This window comes from Equus quagga, chromosome 14, assembly GCF_021613505.1.
Source record: "Equus quagga isolate Etosha38 chromosome 14, UCLA_HA_Equagga_1.0, whole genome shotgun sequence".
NCBI lineage: Eukaryota > Metazoa > Chordata > Mammalia > Perissodactyla > Equidae > Equus > Equus quagga.
Window position 1 is genome coordinate 68933311 of NC_060280.1, and position 12488 is coordinate 68945798.

The 12488-nt window shown below is 44.6% G+C and overlaps 1 protein-coding gene across 1 annotated transcript in view; it reads left to right on the forward strand.

The window, feature by feature from the left end:
* SORL1 (sortilin related receptor 1) overlaps positions 1–12488 on the forward strand; it is a 158164-nt gene that overhangs the window by 69351 nt on the left and 76325 nt on the right. Inside the window, exons 13-14 of the mRNA XM_046637979.1 lie at positions 7106–7284; positions 8827–9013. Coding sequence (XP_046493935.1) covers positions 7106–7284; positions 8827–9013 — 366 coding nt within the window. The remainder of the gene's footprint in view (positions 1–7105; positions 7285–8826; positions 9014–12488) is intronic.

The following is a 12488-nucleotide window of genomic DNA, read 5'->3' on the forward strand; positions in this document are numbered from 1 at the left end:
CGAACTGGATTTCTTTTGCTGGTCTAGGGCTTCAGGCCCCTTTTAAGTCTGTTCTCCCACCACAGTGATCGCTCTCTCCTTTGAGTCTCGTAGCGTTTATTGGCTGTCTCGTTAATTTGGCAGTGATCACATACTGACTCCTTTTGTTAGTTTCCTTTTCATTATATGCCTGAATTCCTTAACTCATTAGCAATGTCTTTGAAAACAGGTATTTCTATTCTATGCAGGCCAGCAGGCACTTAGTAAGTGTTTGATTGTTCCATAAATAGGTCATGCACACTTAGTCTTCCAAGATTTTTTTTTTTTTTAACTGATTTATAAAACTAGAAGGGGCGCCATCGCGTGGCAGTTTCTCTGCCCCAGGGGTGGGAGCCACTCACGTTGTGCTCTATGTAAATAACAATCTCTGGGGTCTTGTTGTGAGCAGGAGGGGGTGTCCCTGAATGTGTGCAACCCAGTGGTGCCCAGAGGTACCAGAGATGATGCCATCCACCTTCCTTGGTTTTCACATGAGGAAATAATGTAACTTGTCAGTAGTTAGGACCCAAGCTGGAACACAAGCATATTTCTGTTAGGCATCATTTCAGGTCAGCTACACAAAAGTTTGTTGAACATCTACAGTGCACCACATGCTGTCCTAGGTACCAAGGATGCAATGGTGAGTGAGTCATCATCTGGGAGTTGCCCATGCTCACTGTGGCCCTGTTAGGTTTCTCAGCCAGCTGGAGGGAGAGACTGGGGAAGGGCTTGTTTGCAAAGGGAGCTTCCTGACCCCAAACTTACCTGGACTTAGGAAGGAAGGCCAAGCCGAGGAGCATCAGTGAATTTAACAAGAGCTTTAGTGGGGACAGAGGTTGGAATGTTGGTTGAAGTAAGAGTTTGGTTTTTGCTTTGCTTTTTTGGTTGTTCCCCTTTTAAATTATTCATGCCTCTCTCTCCCTGATTAGCACAGATAACTAGGAACTGACGGTTGTTTGTTTCAGCATCTGCCCTGATTGTCCGCGTGGCTGTTCCCTTGTTATTGTTAATTGAAATGGAGAGCAAGAAGTGGAACGCTTTGTGTGTTCTTGTGTCTACATGCCTGAAATGAGTAACTAAGGACCTGTGTTGGGAATCACTTAGTCATTCATTCGGCACGCTGTCCCCGTGAACCTGCTCAGGGGCTGCAGGCTTTTCTTGTCTGTAATCCGTGTTCTTCAGAGAAGGGGCTGTTGTGTTTTTGCACCCTGACCAAAAAAAGACCCAAACACAAGTTTGTCGGCTTGATCATGAGGGATGAGATCAATTTTCGTTCCTTCTTGGCAGTTTGCCTGTCTGCATAATGATATTATTGGTAGTTACTAATAATCCTTTGGATTTGCCCCAAAGCATCCTTCCTCATAGGAGATTTCCATTTCATAGGGCTTCCCTGTGGGAGTCCTGAACAGGCGCTGCAAAGACTACACCCAGCAGAGCGGCTGTTTTTTCTGGACCTGAGTTCTGGAGGCAGCCTCACAGTTCCAACATGTGGGAGGCAGCAGTTAACCTATGCACTTGATCACAGCACCTAATGCTGGTAGAAACACTTAATGAGACAGTTGCAGAGACAGCTGCCCCCACCCACTTCATTCCAACCCCCAGGTGGTTTCTTTGGCCCCTTGAGTGATAGAGGAGCAGGTGTTCTTAGCACCTTTTAATAAGAAACTGCAAGAGAGAGAGAGTAAAAAAGAAAAAAAATTCAGTGCAGTTCATTTAATTTCCTTCAACAAACATTAATTAATGTTCCTTTTGTGTGCCATGAAAGGTGCCAATTGCCATGGGGCAGAAAAGTGAGTTAGAGGTCATGTTCCTGGCTTCCGGCAGTCTAGGAGAAGACGCTCACCAAATCAGGTCACTTAAATATAGTAGGTATAAGATAGAGGTGAGCACAGGGTGCCGTGGGAGCAAGAATGAGGGCCAGGTGGTGATCTGGGAGGCAGGAGAAGGCTTCTGGGAGGAGAGGAAACTTGAGCTGAGACTTCAAGGACAAAAAGCAAGGTTGGAATGCCATTCCAGGGTTAGAAAGAGCTTGAGCTGAGACGCAGCATGAATCGGCACAGAAGGTGCAGCTCTTTAGTATTAATGGGATGCAAATTAAAGGTGGGGGTGGTGAGAAATGGGGTTTGAGGTAGGTAGGTAGGGGCTGGGACCTGGAGGACTTCACATGAAGCACTGGAGAGCTCAGACTTTGCTTTTGAAGTCATGGGATCCTTTTGAGGATTTTAAATGAGGGAATGACGTGGCTAGACTTGCTTTGCAGAAAGACGGCTCTGGAAAGTTGAGGAGGGTGACTTTAAGAGGAGCAAGACTGGAGGTGAGAGATGGTGCTGAGGTGGGTTTGAGGACTGAGACTGCAGGACTGACTTTTTGGTTAGACTGAGGGTGATGGGGCAAGAGGATCACAGCGCTCATGGAAGAGCAGAGGAACAGGAGCAGGCATGGAGGCCACAGGATGACTGCAGATCTGGACGAGTTGAACTGAAGCAGCTGTGGGGTGTCCAAGGGGAGAGAGATCCAGCAGGAATCTGGACATATTGCCTCATCTGGTTCAGCCTTCCACCACTTCTTGCAAGGATTTTCTCTGTGTCATCTGTGGTAGATGATCATCCAGTCTTTACTCGAACAATTGTGGTGATGGGAAGTTTTTCCAGATCAGAAGTACCTTCCATTTCACTTTCAGACAATTGTTCATTCATTCACTCATTTATTCATTCATTCCGTTATGAATGAAAGTTCTTGGGGCAGAGAAAGCCCAGGTTCTCCTCACTCCAGTTTCTATTCGGTGGGCTCACTTCTGCTCCCAGGAGACCCGCATAACAGATATTTCCTCTGTAACCTGAAAGACTTTCAGATAGTTGAGGCCGCCTTCCCTGTCCTCCTGGGTCTCTCCCACTCCATGGTAAACAGCCCCAGTTCCTTTCCCCCTCCGCCCTAGGACCCTGAAGCTCCACCGTCTAGGTTCTCCTTTAGGTCCAGCTCATGATGTCAGTGCCTTAGAATGCGAGGCCTGCATCTGATCCCAACAGCCTGAAACATGCGGGGATTAATACCCGCATGATTCTGGACACTCAGTTTCTGTTAATAAAAAACCCAAGGCTGTTTTTATGCTTTTGACAGCCTCTTCAAACTGGTAGCTTCTACTGATTGGTTTTTTTAATTGAGGTATCATTTACATGCCACAAGATGCTCAGATCTTGAATACACTATTTAATCAGTGCTGAAGGATGCATGTCACGATGTAGAATGTTTCCATCAACCTAGAAAATCCCTGTGTTCCCCTTCCCAGTCAGTGCTACCCCTTCACCCCACCGCCTCCCCAATTAGAGGCAACGGATGTTCTGATTATATTTTTATCACCGTAATTTAGTTTTGTCTGTTTCAGGTTTCCGTATGTTTGTATTTGGCTTCTTTTACTCAGCGTAATATTTCTGAGGTTTATTCACGTTGTAACCTGTATCAGTAGATTAAGTTCAATTTAACTAAAAAACCCAGAAATTCTTTTTTCTTACAGATCTTATCAAAGACCAGATTATCTCCATCCTATATTTGAGCAGGTAGATTTTTGAAACTACATGTGGAACTTGATTTTTATTCCCATTGTTTGCTTATTCTTTTGATGTAACGAGAGCGTTTTAAATTCCGTTCTTGGCATTTATTGTATTATCAGTATAATTAGCCTTGTATCCTTTGCAAATTTGATAGATTCGCTTTCCATATCCAGCTCATCAACAGATTGTCGAGCTCTGAGAACTTGAGGTCTTATTTTGGGTTGAGATCAAACCATATATCAGCACACTTAGGATTTGTTTCACTGGCAGTGAATTTCACCCAACTGTGTGGTTCACAAGGATCCTTACATAAAAAAGAACGTGCTATATCATTTACCCTCTTCTTCAAATCAAGAATTACCATGAGAAGGGGAAATGGGGTTAGTTTGTTATGACTTGTGTGTGAAACCATTTGAGCTCCCAGCCCTGACTTCCTTCTTTTCTAAGTTCTCTCAAATCAGCTGTTTCATAATCCCTTCTGGAAATCACTCTTTCTTTTTTAGGGATATATAACTGTCTTTCCTCATCTAGACTTCAAGATCTCTCACTGTTCTCCATGATTCTTTGCAAGATTATTAAAAGGAACTCGCAATCGTATCTTTAATTCCTTCAGTTCCCTAGAATGTGTTTTGTTTTGTATTGTTTCCCTTAACTTCCTTGTTTTTTTCTGCCTTGTCCAGTTTGACCATCACTCTCTTTGTTAAAGATAAAGCCAAAATAGAAACTGAGTAGTTCTGCTTTTTTCTATTGTTACTATTTATACCATTGCACATCAGAAGGATGATTCTATTCCGTTCTAATTCTTTATAGAACTTATTAGGTAACCAACCCACCATACCACTGACACACTAATCTACTGATTATTTTGGTAATTTGAAGCATGATCCTTGACTTATTTTGAACTTGAGTTGTCTGGCCACGGTTCCTACAGATTACTAGCTGTAAGAACTACGGGTAGAATTAACTAGCAGGTTACAACCGCTCTTTAAGTTTTTGCCCTTGGTTATGTTAAATAATCTTCCCCTCCTATTCAGAGTTTTTGGCCATGGGAACGTGTTTATATTTTTGTCAGAACATGTCGAATTCTCCATTCCTAAAGGCTAGGGCCGTATATCCTCTTCCGTGGTTATTAGGACTACAGAGATGACTGACTTTGTTTTCTTGCAAGGTTCTTGTCATTTTCACTTCGTCAGCACAAGTTCTCCTTTAGGGGTCAGAGTTCAGAATAGGTGGACTTTGACTTTAGCTACTGCAGTTGATAATGTGACTGCCCTGTCCCTGAAATTCTGAAAAAGCACCGTTTTCTAAATGTGCAGTTTATTCTCGGATGCAAGGCTGTGCTTGGCCATGCACCTGCTTATTAGCCTCATTAATGCGTTATTGTCAGAGTCCTTTGGGAACCTCTCAAGAAATAAGATGATTCATTTCCTGAGGTTATCTTGGGCTTGAGGAGCTCTTAAATAGAATTAACTAGGCAATGTGCAAATGGATGGACTTCCAGATTTATCACAGAGCGGATGGATAGCACCCATCATGTCTGGTTAATAGGCCAACTCTGCTGGTTCACTTTACTTTAAAAGTGGTACCAAGCCTTTGGCGCCTCACGCTGGTACATGAAGGAGATTGAATCAGTTAACTTATGCCCATATCTGCTTTCAAATTAGCTTAAACCGAAAGCATATCAGCCAGATGAGAGTTTCTCCTCTTTGGAAGATCTGTAGAGGAGATCACGTAGTCCCCATTGACGTTCATTATGCTGCCTTGTAACCCCATCACTTGGTTAACCTGTAGCCTTCTGGCAGATGTGTCAATTTTAGTAATCTCAATACGAGAGGAGGTGTTTGGATTGAGCGATGTCGTGAAAAGATTTATGTCAAGCATTAGGGTGCTGAGGGAGTAAAACTAAAATCTCAAAAATATGGGAAAGGTGAAAGAAAAAGAAATATATATATATATATGTATATATATATATATACATATATATATATATGTAAAATTAGGATTTAAGAGAGAACCAATAGCTCTGAGATCCTAAGGAAACTCTAATTGAGCGGTTTCTCCTGTTCAGCATCTCACCACTCACTGGGTGATGAAGAGAGTGTCAGGCAGAATTCCTCCTCCCCTTGCTCCTCTTCAATACAAAAGATCATTTAAAATTAGTTTAGTTAACTTCAGTGCCGCTTACTTTTTCAAGGGCTTGCTTTCTTCTGATGTAGTCTGGCTTGGAGACTTTTCACAGGACATGCTTTTCCTCCAACTTTTTAATTTTTAAGACCATGGGAAAAGTTGGAAGGATTGTCTGAAGAGCAGCCAACGTGACCTTCACCTAGAATCACCAATTGTTATCATTTCGGCAATTTGCTTTACTTGTATGTGTCTATGCATTTATCCTGTCTGTCTATCATCTGTCTGTCTATCTATCATGTATCTATCTGTCTGTCTAGCATCTACTTATCCTACCTATTCATCTGTCTATCTATCCTTTTTTTGCTGAATCACTTGAAAGAAAGTTGTAGCCATCATGTCCCTTCACAGCTAAATCCTTAAACGTGGATCTTCAAAAAATAATGACAATAAGAATGCCATTATCACACCTAAGAAAATTAAAATGAACTCAGTGTTATTTATAGACTATGTTTTTTCTCAGTTGTCTCATGTTATTTATAGCTACTTTTTTTTCCAATCCAGGATTCAGTCATGGTTTACACATTGCATTTGGTTGTTATACCTCTTCAGTCTCTTAATCTATAACAAGGCTTCCGCCTTGTTTGTTTTTCATGGCCTTGATTTTTTTTGAACAGTCCAGACCAGTTGTCACATAGAATGTCCCACATTCTGGATGTGTCCAATTGCACAGAACAGCACATAGATGATGTCTTGCCCTCAGTACTCTAGCTAGGAGGCACCTAGTGTCAGGTTCTCCCACTCTTAGTGATGCTCTGTTTGGTGAAGGTTGCGATTCTCAGATTCCACTGTAAAATTACGTTTCCCTTTCATCTGTGGGTTGATTTCTTTAGACCACGTGAACATCCTGGTCCCCTTCATTCTTTCACCCAGTGGTTTTAGCATCCCGTGATGATCTTGTCTGATGATCTTGTCGGTTATTACAGTGGGGGTTACAGAATGGCCATTTATCTCATTCTGTCATTGTTGTCAACATTTATTAGGTAGCATTGTAATATAAGAAAAAAATTTCCCTCCTCCCCTTCTCTTTCCCCTTTAGTATCATTTAGAGACCCCTGCCCTATTTTTGTCGTTTATAATCTGTTACCATCTCTTTTCTTTTTTATGTTCAAATTTTCCCAAATTGGTCAGTTGGAGCCTCATCAGGCTGGCTCCTGTGTCCTTTTGGGTTGACTGCATTAGTCTCTGAGCACTTCCTTGCTTTCTGGCACAGCCTTAAACTTTCCCTGCTTTAGTCCAGGATCAGCCATTTCTCCAGGGAGCCCTGATTCCCATTACTGGTGAATGTTATCTGGAAACCACGTCCTTGCCCTAGAGTCTTTAAATGTAGGCTTCTCTTGCTTACTTTTGGGCAGATATAGTACCAATGAAGGGGAGACCTGGAAAACATTCATCTTCTCCGAGAAGCCTGTGTTCGTGTATGGGCTCCTCACAGAACCTGGCGAGAAGAGTACTGTCTTCACCATCTTTGGCTCCAACAAGGAGAATGTCCACAGCTGGCTGATCCTCCAGGTCAACGCCACGGATGCCTTAGGTAAGCTGCTGCCTCCTTGGCCCTTTCATGGAAATATTTATTGATCAAAGCATCAGCTTATATACTCTGTACTCAGAAGACTTGGTGATCCATTGTAGGAGATGAGCATGTATACAGTGAGTGAGTGAAAAATATAGAGGCAAATACTCAGGCAGTTATTGCTAAGACCATGTGTTATTTTTTTGTATCTTCATTGCCTGCACAGTCACTGGCACATAGTAGGTTTAGGTTTATGTATGTTGAACATATGAATGAGTGAAAAACGTTCTTCCAGATCAGCAGTTCCAGCTTGACTAATTTAGCGAGTAACTACTACGTGAAAGGCAGTGTGCCAAATGATGCAGGGTCCTCCCAGAGCTGTCTAGGATCTCATCATGATCCGCTAGCCTAGGTACGGGATGTGTAAATAAGGAGGGAGAAGTGAAACTCCTCAGCTGTCCTTCCTCCCCTGCCCTCCACGTGACCCTGCCCTGTCCTCCTCCCCTGCCCTCCATGTGACCCTGCCTTGTCCTCCTCCTCTGCCTTGGCTGACTTTATTATTCCAGTGTCCTGGAATGCCCCCTGTGCCACCCATTCAGTTTCCACCAATTGAAATCCTTTTCACGTTTCAGGATCTAAAGCACTTGGCTGCTTATATCCCAACCAGAAGCCCTCTCCCTTCTTCTCTGTGTCCAGAGCATAGGCGGACTCAGCAGGCCTTGAGTTAAAAATTTGCATCTGTCGCTCTGTTTGTATCATCTCCCATTAACTGAGTTATGAGGTCCTGAGAATCAAGAACCTGTCCTGTGCATATTTACTCTCCGCCCACTGGACAGCTTGGTGGCCTTACAGTCAGTAAGGGTTTAATAAATACTTGCTGATCTGAATGGCATTGAATTGACAGTTCATCAGTTTCAGGCAGCATTTAACCTGACTGAAGATACATATATAAAAACTACGTAAAGTCCCAATATATAGACAGAGGTATACTTTGGAATTCCTGTAGAAACCACCCTACTTAAATTTTAAGTGAATGTGGGTAGATATGGAGTGATCCTCCAGGGTGTCTTACATTTCTCAGCCTCCTTCCCTGAAGATCCTGTACCTTCCAGGCAGTGACAGTGAATTCTCTGTTGCTCTTGAGCCATCCTACTGGATGCGCCCGTATTACCCCAGGGAACAGGCAGGGAATAGTAATCCTGAATGATGCCATGTATCGAGGACTCAACCTTTCCCTGATTCCCTGGGAGATAAACACCTCTGAGTACCTGTTTCTAAAGGGAGCTGCAGAATCTGCTAAAATAGTTCAGAAGTTTGGATAGTGCCAGAGGTGGCTCGCTTCTTCCTGGCTTTCTCAGATGGATGCCTGTGTTTCAGGAGGTACCACTTTCATTTCTTTGGGTGCCGCCCGGCCTCAGAGCAAGCTGATAGAGGCTGGGGACAGCTCCAGAGGCCTGTGTGCCTGCTGGGCAGGAAGTGGGCAACTGGGCTGAGGGATGGTAGGACAGGGAATGCCATGTGCGCCTGCCTCTAATGCTTCCTGCCGCATTTCCTTTTCCTCAGGGGTTCCTTGCACAGAGAATGACTACAAGCTGTGGTCACCGTCTGATGAGCGGGGCAACGAGTGTTTGCTTGGACACAAGACTGTTTTCAAACGGAGGACACCCCACGCGACGTGCTTTAATGGAGAAGACTTTGACAGGCCAGTGGTCGTGTCCAACTGCTCCTGCACCCGAGAGGACTATGAATGGTTGGTCGACCAACTCCATCGATGTCTGGGGATTGAGTTGTGTTTTATTCACTCAGCGGTGTGGGAGACAGACGAGGCCACGGCCCTTTCCCCTGAGGAGAGGAAGGGAATCACAGGAAACAAATCCTTATTAATCATCTTTTATGTGCCAGGAACTGTGCTCAGTACTTTTTGCATAGGTTATTCCATTTCATTCTTGCGGCTGTGTAGTGCGGTGGAATTGTTACAACCCAGGGACGCTGCAGTAATTTTATTCAGGAATAGATCTCTCTGGGATTTATTTCTGTGAGAGCTACCCCAAACAAGAACATACTGAAGCTTCCATTGCAGGTAACTCCTTTATCTTAGGAGCCCTGTTCTCGAAGGAATCTATTTCTTTATCCGAAATGAGGGGATGTTAGTATATATATTTGTATATTCATTAGTCCTTGAGCAAAATAGCTAAAGGCACCGCGGAGGATGCTAAGGGTAGAAGAAACGACATGCACACAAATAATTGTAACAGGAGGTGGAAAGCTGCAGGTACCTCGGAGGAGGAACGGGTGCTCATACTGTGCTTCTTGACAGGAAGGAGGAGACTGTGATGTGCTCGTGGGGAGTCAGGAGGTTTCTGGAGGAAGCACTGTTTGAGAGGGGCTTTGAGGAGGAATCTGGATTTGTGGACAGGAGCTTTCTAAGAAGACACAGCAGCCGTGTGACGCTATGGAGGCAGGGAGTGTAGTTGGTGGCTTAGTTTGGGGGCCTTGTTGGCTGTATGAAGTGGGATCAGTGTGGAGATGAGGCTGAAAAGAAAATACAATAGGGGCATGAGGGTGTCTTTGAAGGCTTTTGAGGGGAGTCGATGATCAGAGCAGAGCTTAGCTTTAGGAAGATGATTCTGGCCATAGAGCACGTCAGCAGTCCCTCGAGTCTATACTCTAGCGTGATGTCATTCCAGGTCAGGCAGGGCTAGCAGTAGAGCAGGGTATTGAACATAAGCGCATACCTCATTTTTCAGTAGTTGCTGAGGCACAAAGAAACTAAAGTTTGCTTTGGAAAGCCGCACTTACCTTGACTAAAGCCAGCACGCTCTGATGTGTTCCTATCCAGAGGTTAAAACAGGGCCCTGCAGGATCGTCTGAGGCTCTGCAGGCCATGCGCTCTCTCTTGCAGCTACGCAGCTTTGCCTGTGGTAGCGTCAAAGCAGCCACAGAGGAGCGTGCATGGCCGTGATCCCATAAAGCTTTATTTACAAAAACAGCCAACCAGATTTGGCCAATTCCTGTCCTGGACCAGTGCTTCTGAAACTTGACTTTGCGGGTGAATCACCTGGGGTCTTGCTAAAGTCAAGTTCTGACTCTAGTTCTGGGCATCTGTGGTTCTGCCAGGCTCGGAGGATTCTGGGCCCTTATCTGTAAGCCCGCCCCCCAGCAGCAGGGCTTTAGACGGCACAAGATATACATTCTCTTTGAAAGCTGTGTGGTCCTAAGATAATGGCAAAGATGCTTCCACAGCAAAACCATAGAGCTGTCTGATGTGCCCAGTGATGTCGGTTCAACGCCGCTTTGCTGCCTTCTGCTCTCCTTTAGACACGCCAAATTTGTAATTCTAATCTGAGAGCTTGTGCTGGCCCGAGGTAGTTTCCCTAACTGTAGAGGCCCTAATCCCAGAAAAGATCATGATGCCCTCTCTCTTCCCTTATTTATCGCCATTAAGTATTTCAAAATAAAATGAATCAAAAATACGTAAGAAAATCCAACAAATCTTTGATTTTTTTCTTTTCTTTTTTGGAGGAAGATTAGCCCTGAGCTAACATCTGCCACCAATGCTCCTCTTTTTTACTGAGGAAAATTGGCCCTGAGCTAACATCCGTGCCCATCTTCCTCTACTTCGTATGTGGGATGCCTGCCACAGCATGGCTTGCCAACCGGTGCTGTGTCCGCACCCGGGATCTGAACTGGTGAACCCTAGGCTGCCAAAGTGGAATGTGCAAACTTAACTGCTGCGCCACCAGGCCGGCCCCTGATTTTTTTTTTCTTGATGACCACTATTAGGCTTTTTCTCTAAAATCTGCCCCTCCCAACAACAATAACAAACAAAAACCAGGAACTGGTGTGCCTTCCTGGTAACCTGGCCCAGCTCCCACTGGTCTCACCCCAGCTGACTCATGGAAACCCGCTGTGGGGCTGAGTCTTTATTATAGAGCAGGAAGACCACTGCTTGCCCCTCATGGAGTTCGACTTGAGGCCACAGGAGATCATGGGGGTGAGGACCCATCAAAATGGTAAAGGGTGTATTGATTTCAGGCCCTCCTACTGTTGTTCCTGTTTGCGTAGCTACCAGAAAGGAGCCAGCCTGGCTGTCTGGCTCTTGGAGATGTGTGGTGGCCTTAGACGGTGGCAGTGGGAAGGGAAATGGTCTGAAGATGGGCAACAGGAGAGGAAATGAGAACGAGAGAGCTTATAGTTTCTGTCGTTTAGTTCAGCTCCTGAGTGACGACTGCATTTGAAGGTCAGGTTGCTTCTTAACGTCCTTTCGGACCTCACTGAGAAGCCCAGCTATTGGCCCAAAAGTTCCCTGATTTCAGCGTAGTTTCTTTTACACTTTTATATTTCCCCACATTACCCGTAAGTGTGTTTTTCACACTCCTTACTGAAACCCCTAGTATGCAATGCATTTGATAGGACGATCCTGTACCTACTCATGTTTGTTTAGGTAGACACATACACAGATATCATTAAAACAAATGTTGTATGAGATAACATTTACTTGTAAGTGTGATGAACTTTGCAATCTCCTGTTCTTTCCGGGAGGGGAGGAATCTGGTTTTGACCCTCCAACGTGCTTTCATGGCCCAGTAGGTCGTGACCTTCAGTTTGAAGAAACGTGCCTAAGAAGGGGCCTTTGCCATTGGAGGCAAATAAGTAATTAGCCCATGTTCCACCTCGTCCCAAAAACTATTTGAGCAGCCATTCAGTAAAAGTTACCTGATTTAATGAGTGAGACCTGTTTGATACAGTAATAAAACTCTCCCTTCTGAACAATTCTCTACATACTGCTCAACGTGGATTATGACATAATAGACGCACAAACCACTCTGCCCTATACCTGTTAATACTTTCCACATAGAAGGTGTTTGATAAATATTTGTTGAACTGAATAGAGTCAGTGAAGCCCTTTGGGCAGAGCACATCAAGAATGGAAGATCCCTTTGAATTATGAGTTGATGGTTTGGGCCGGGCTTTGGGAAGTACATTGTGCAGCTGCCTCATCTTAGAGTTGTTAAGTGCAACCTAGAGAAGTCACTCAGTGAAGGGCAGGGCCAAGACACGACCTAGGATGCCTGCTTCCTATTCCAGGGCTCTGCCCCTTGAGCTGGGCGGTTTGGCAGAGATGTGGTCCCCAAATTGCAGAAGGTCTTGTCCCCAAAGCACTGTGTCCTGAAGTGCGGCATGAGGCACTCAAGGTGATTGCAGGTCGTATGTGGACACGATCT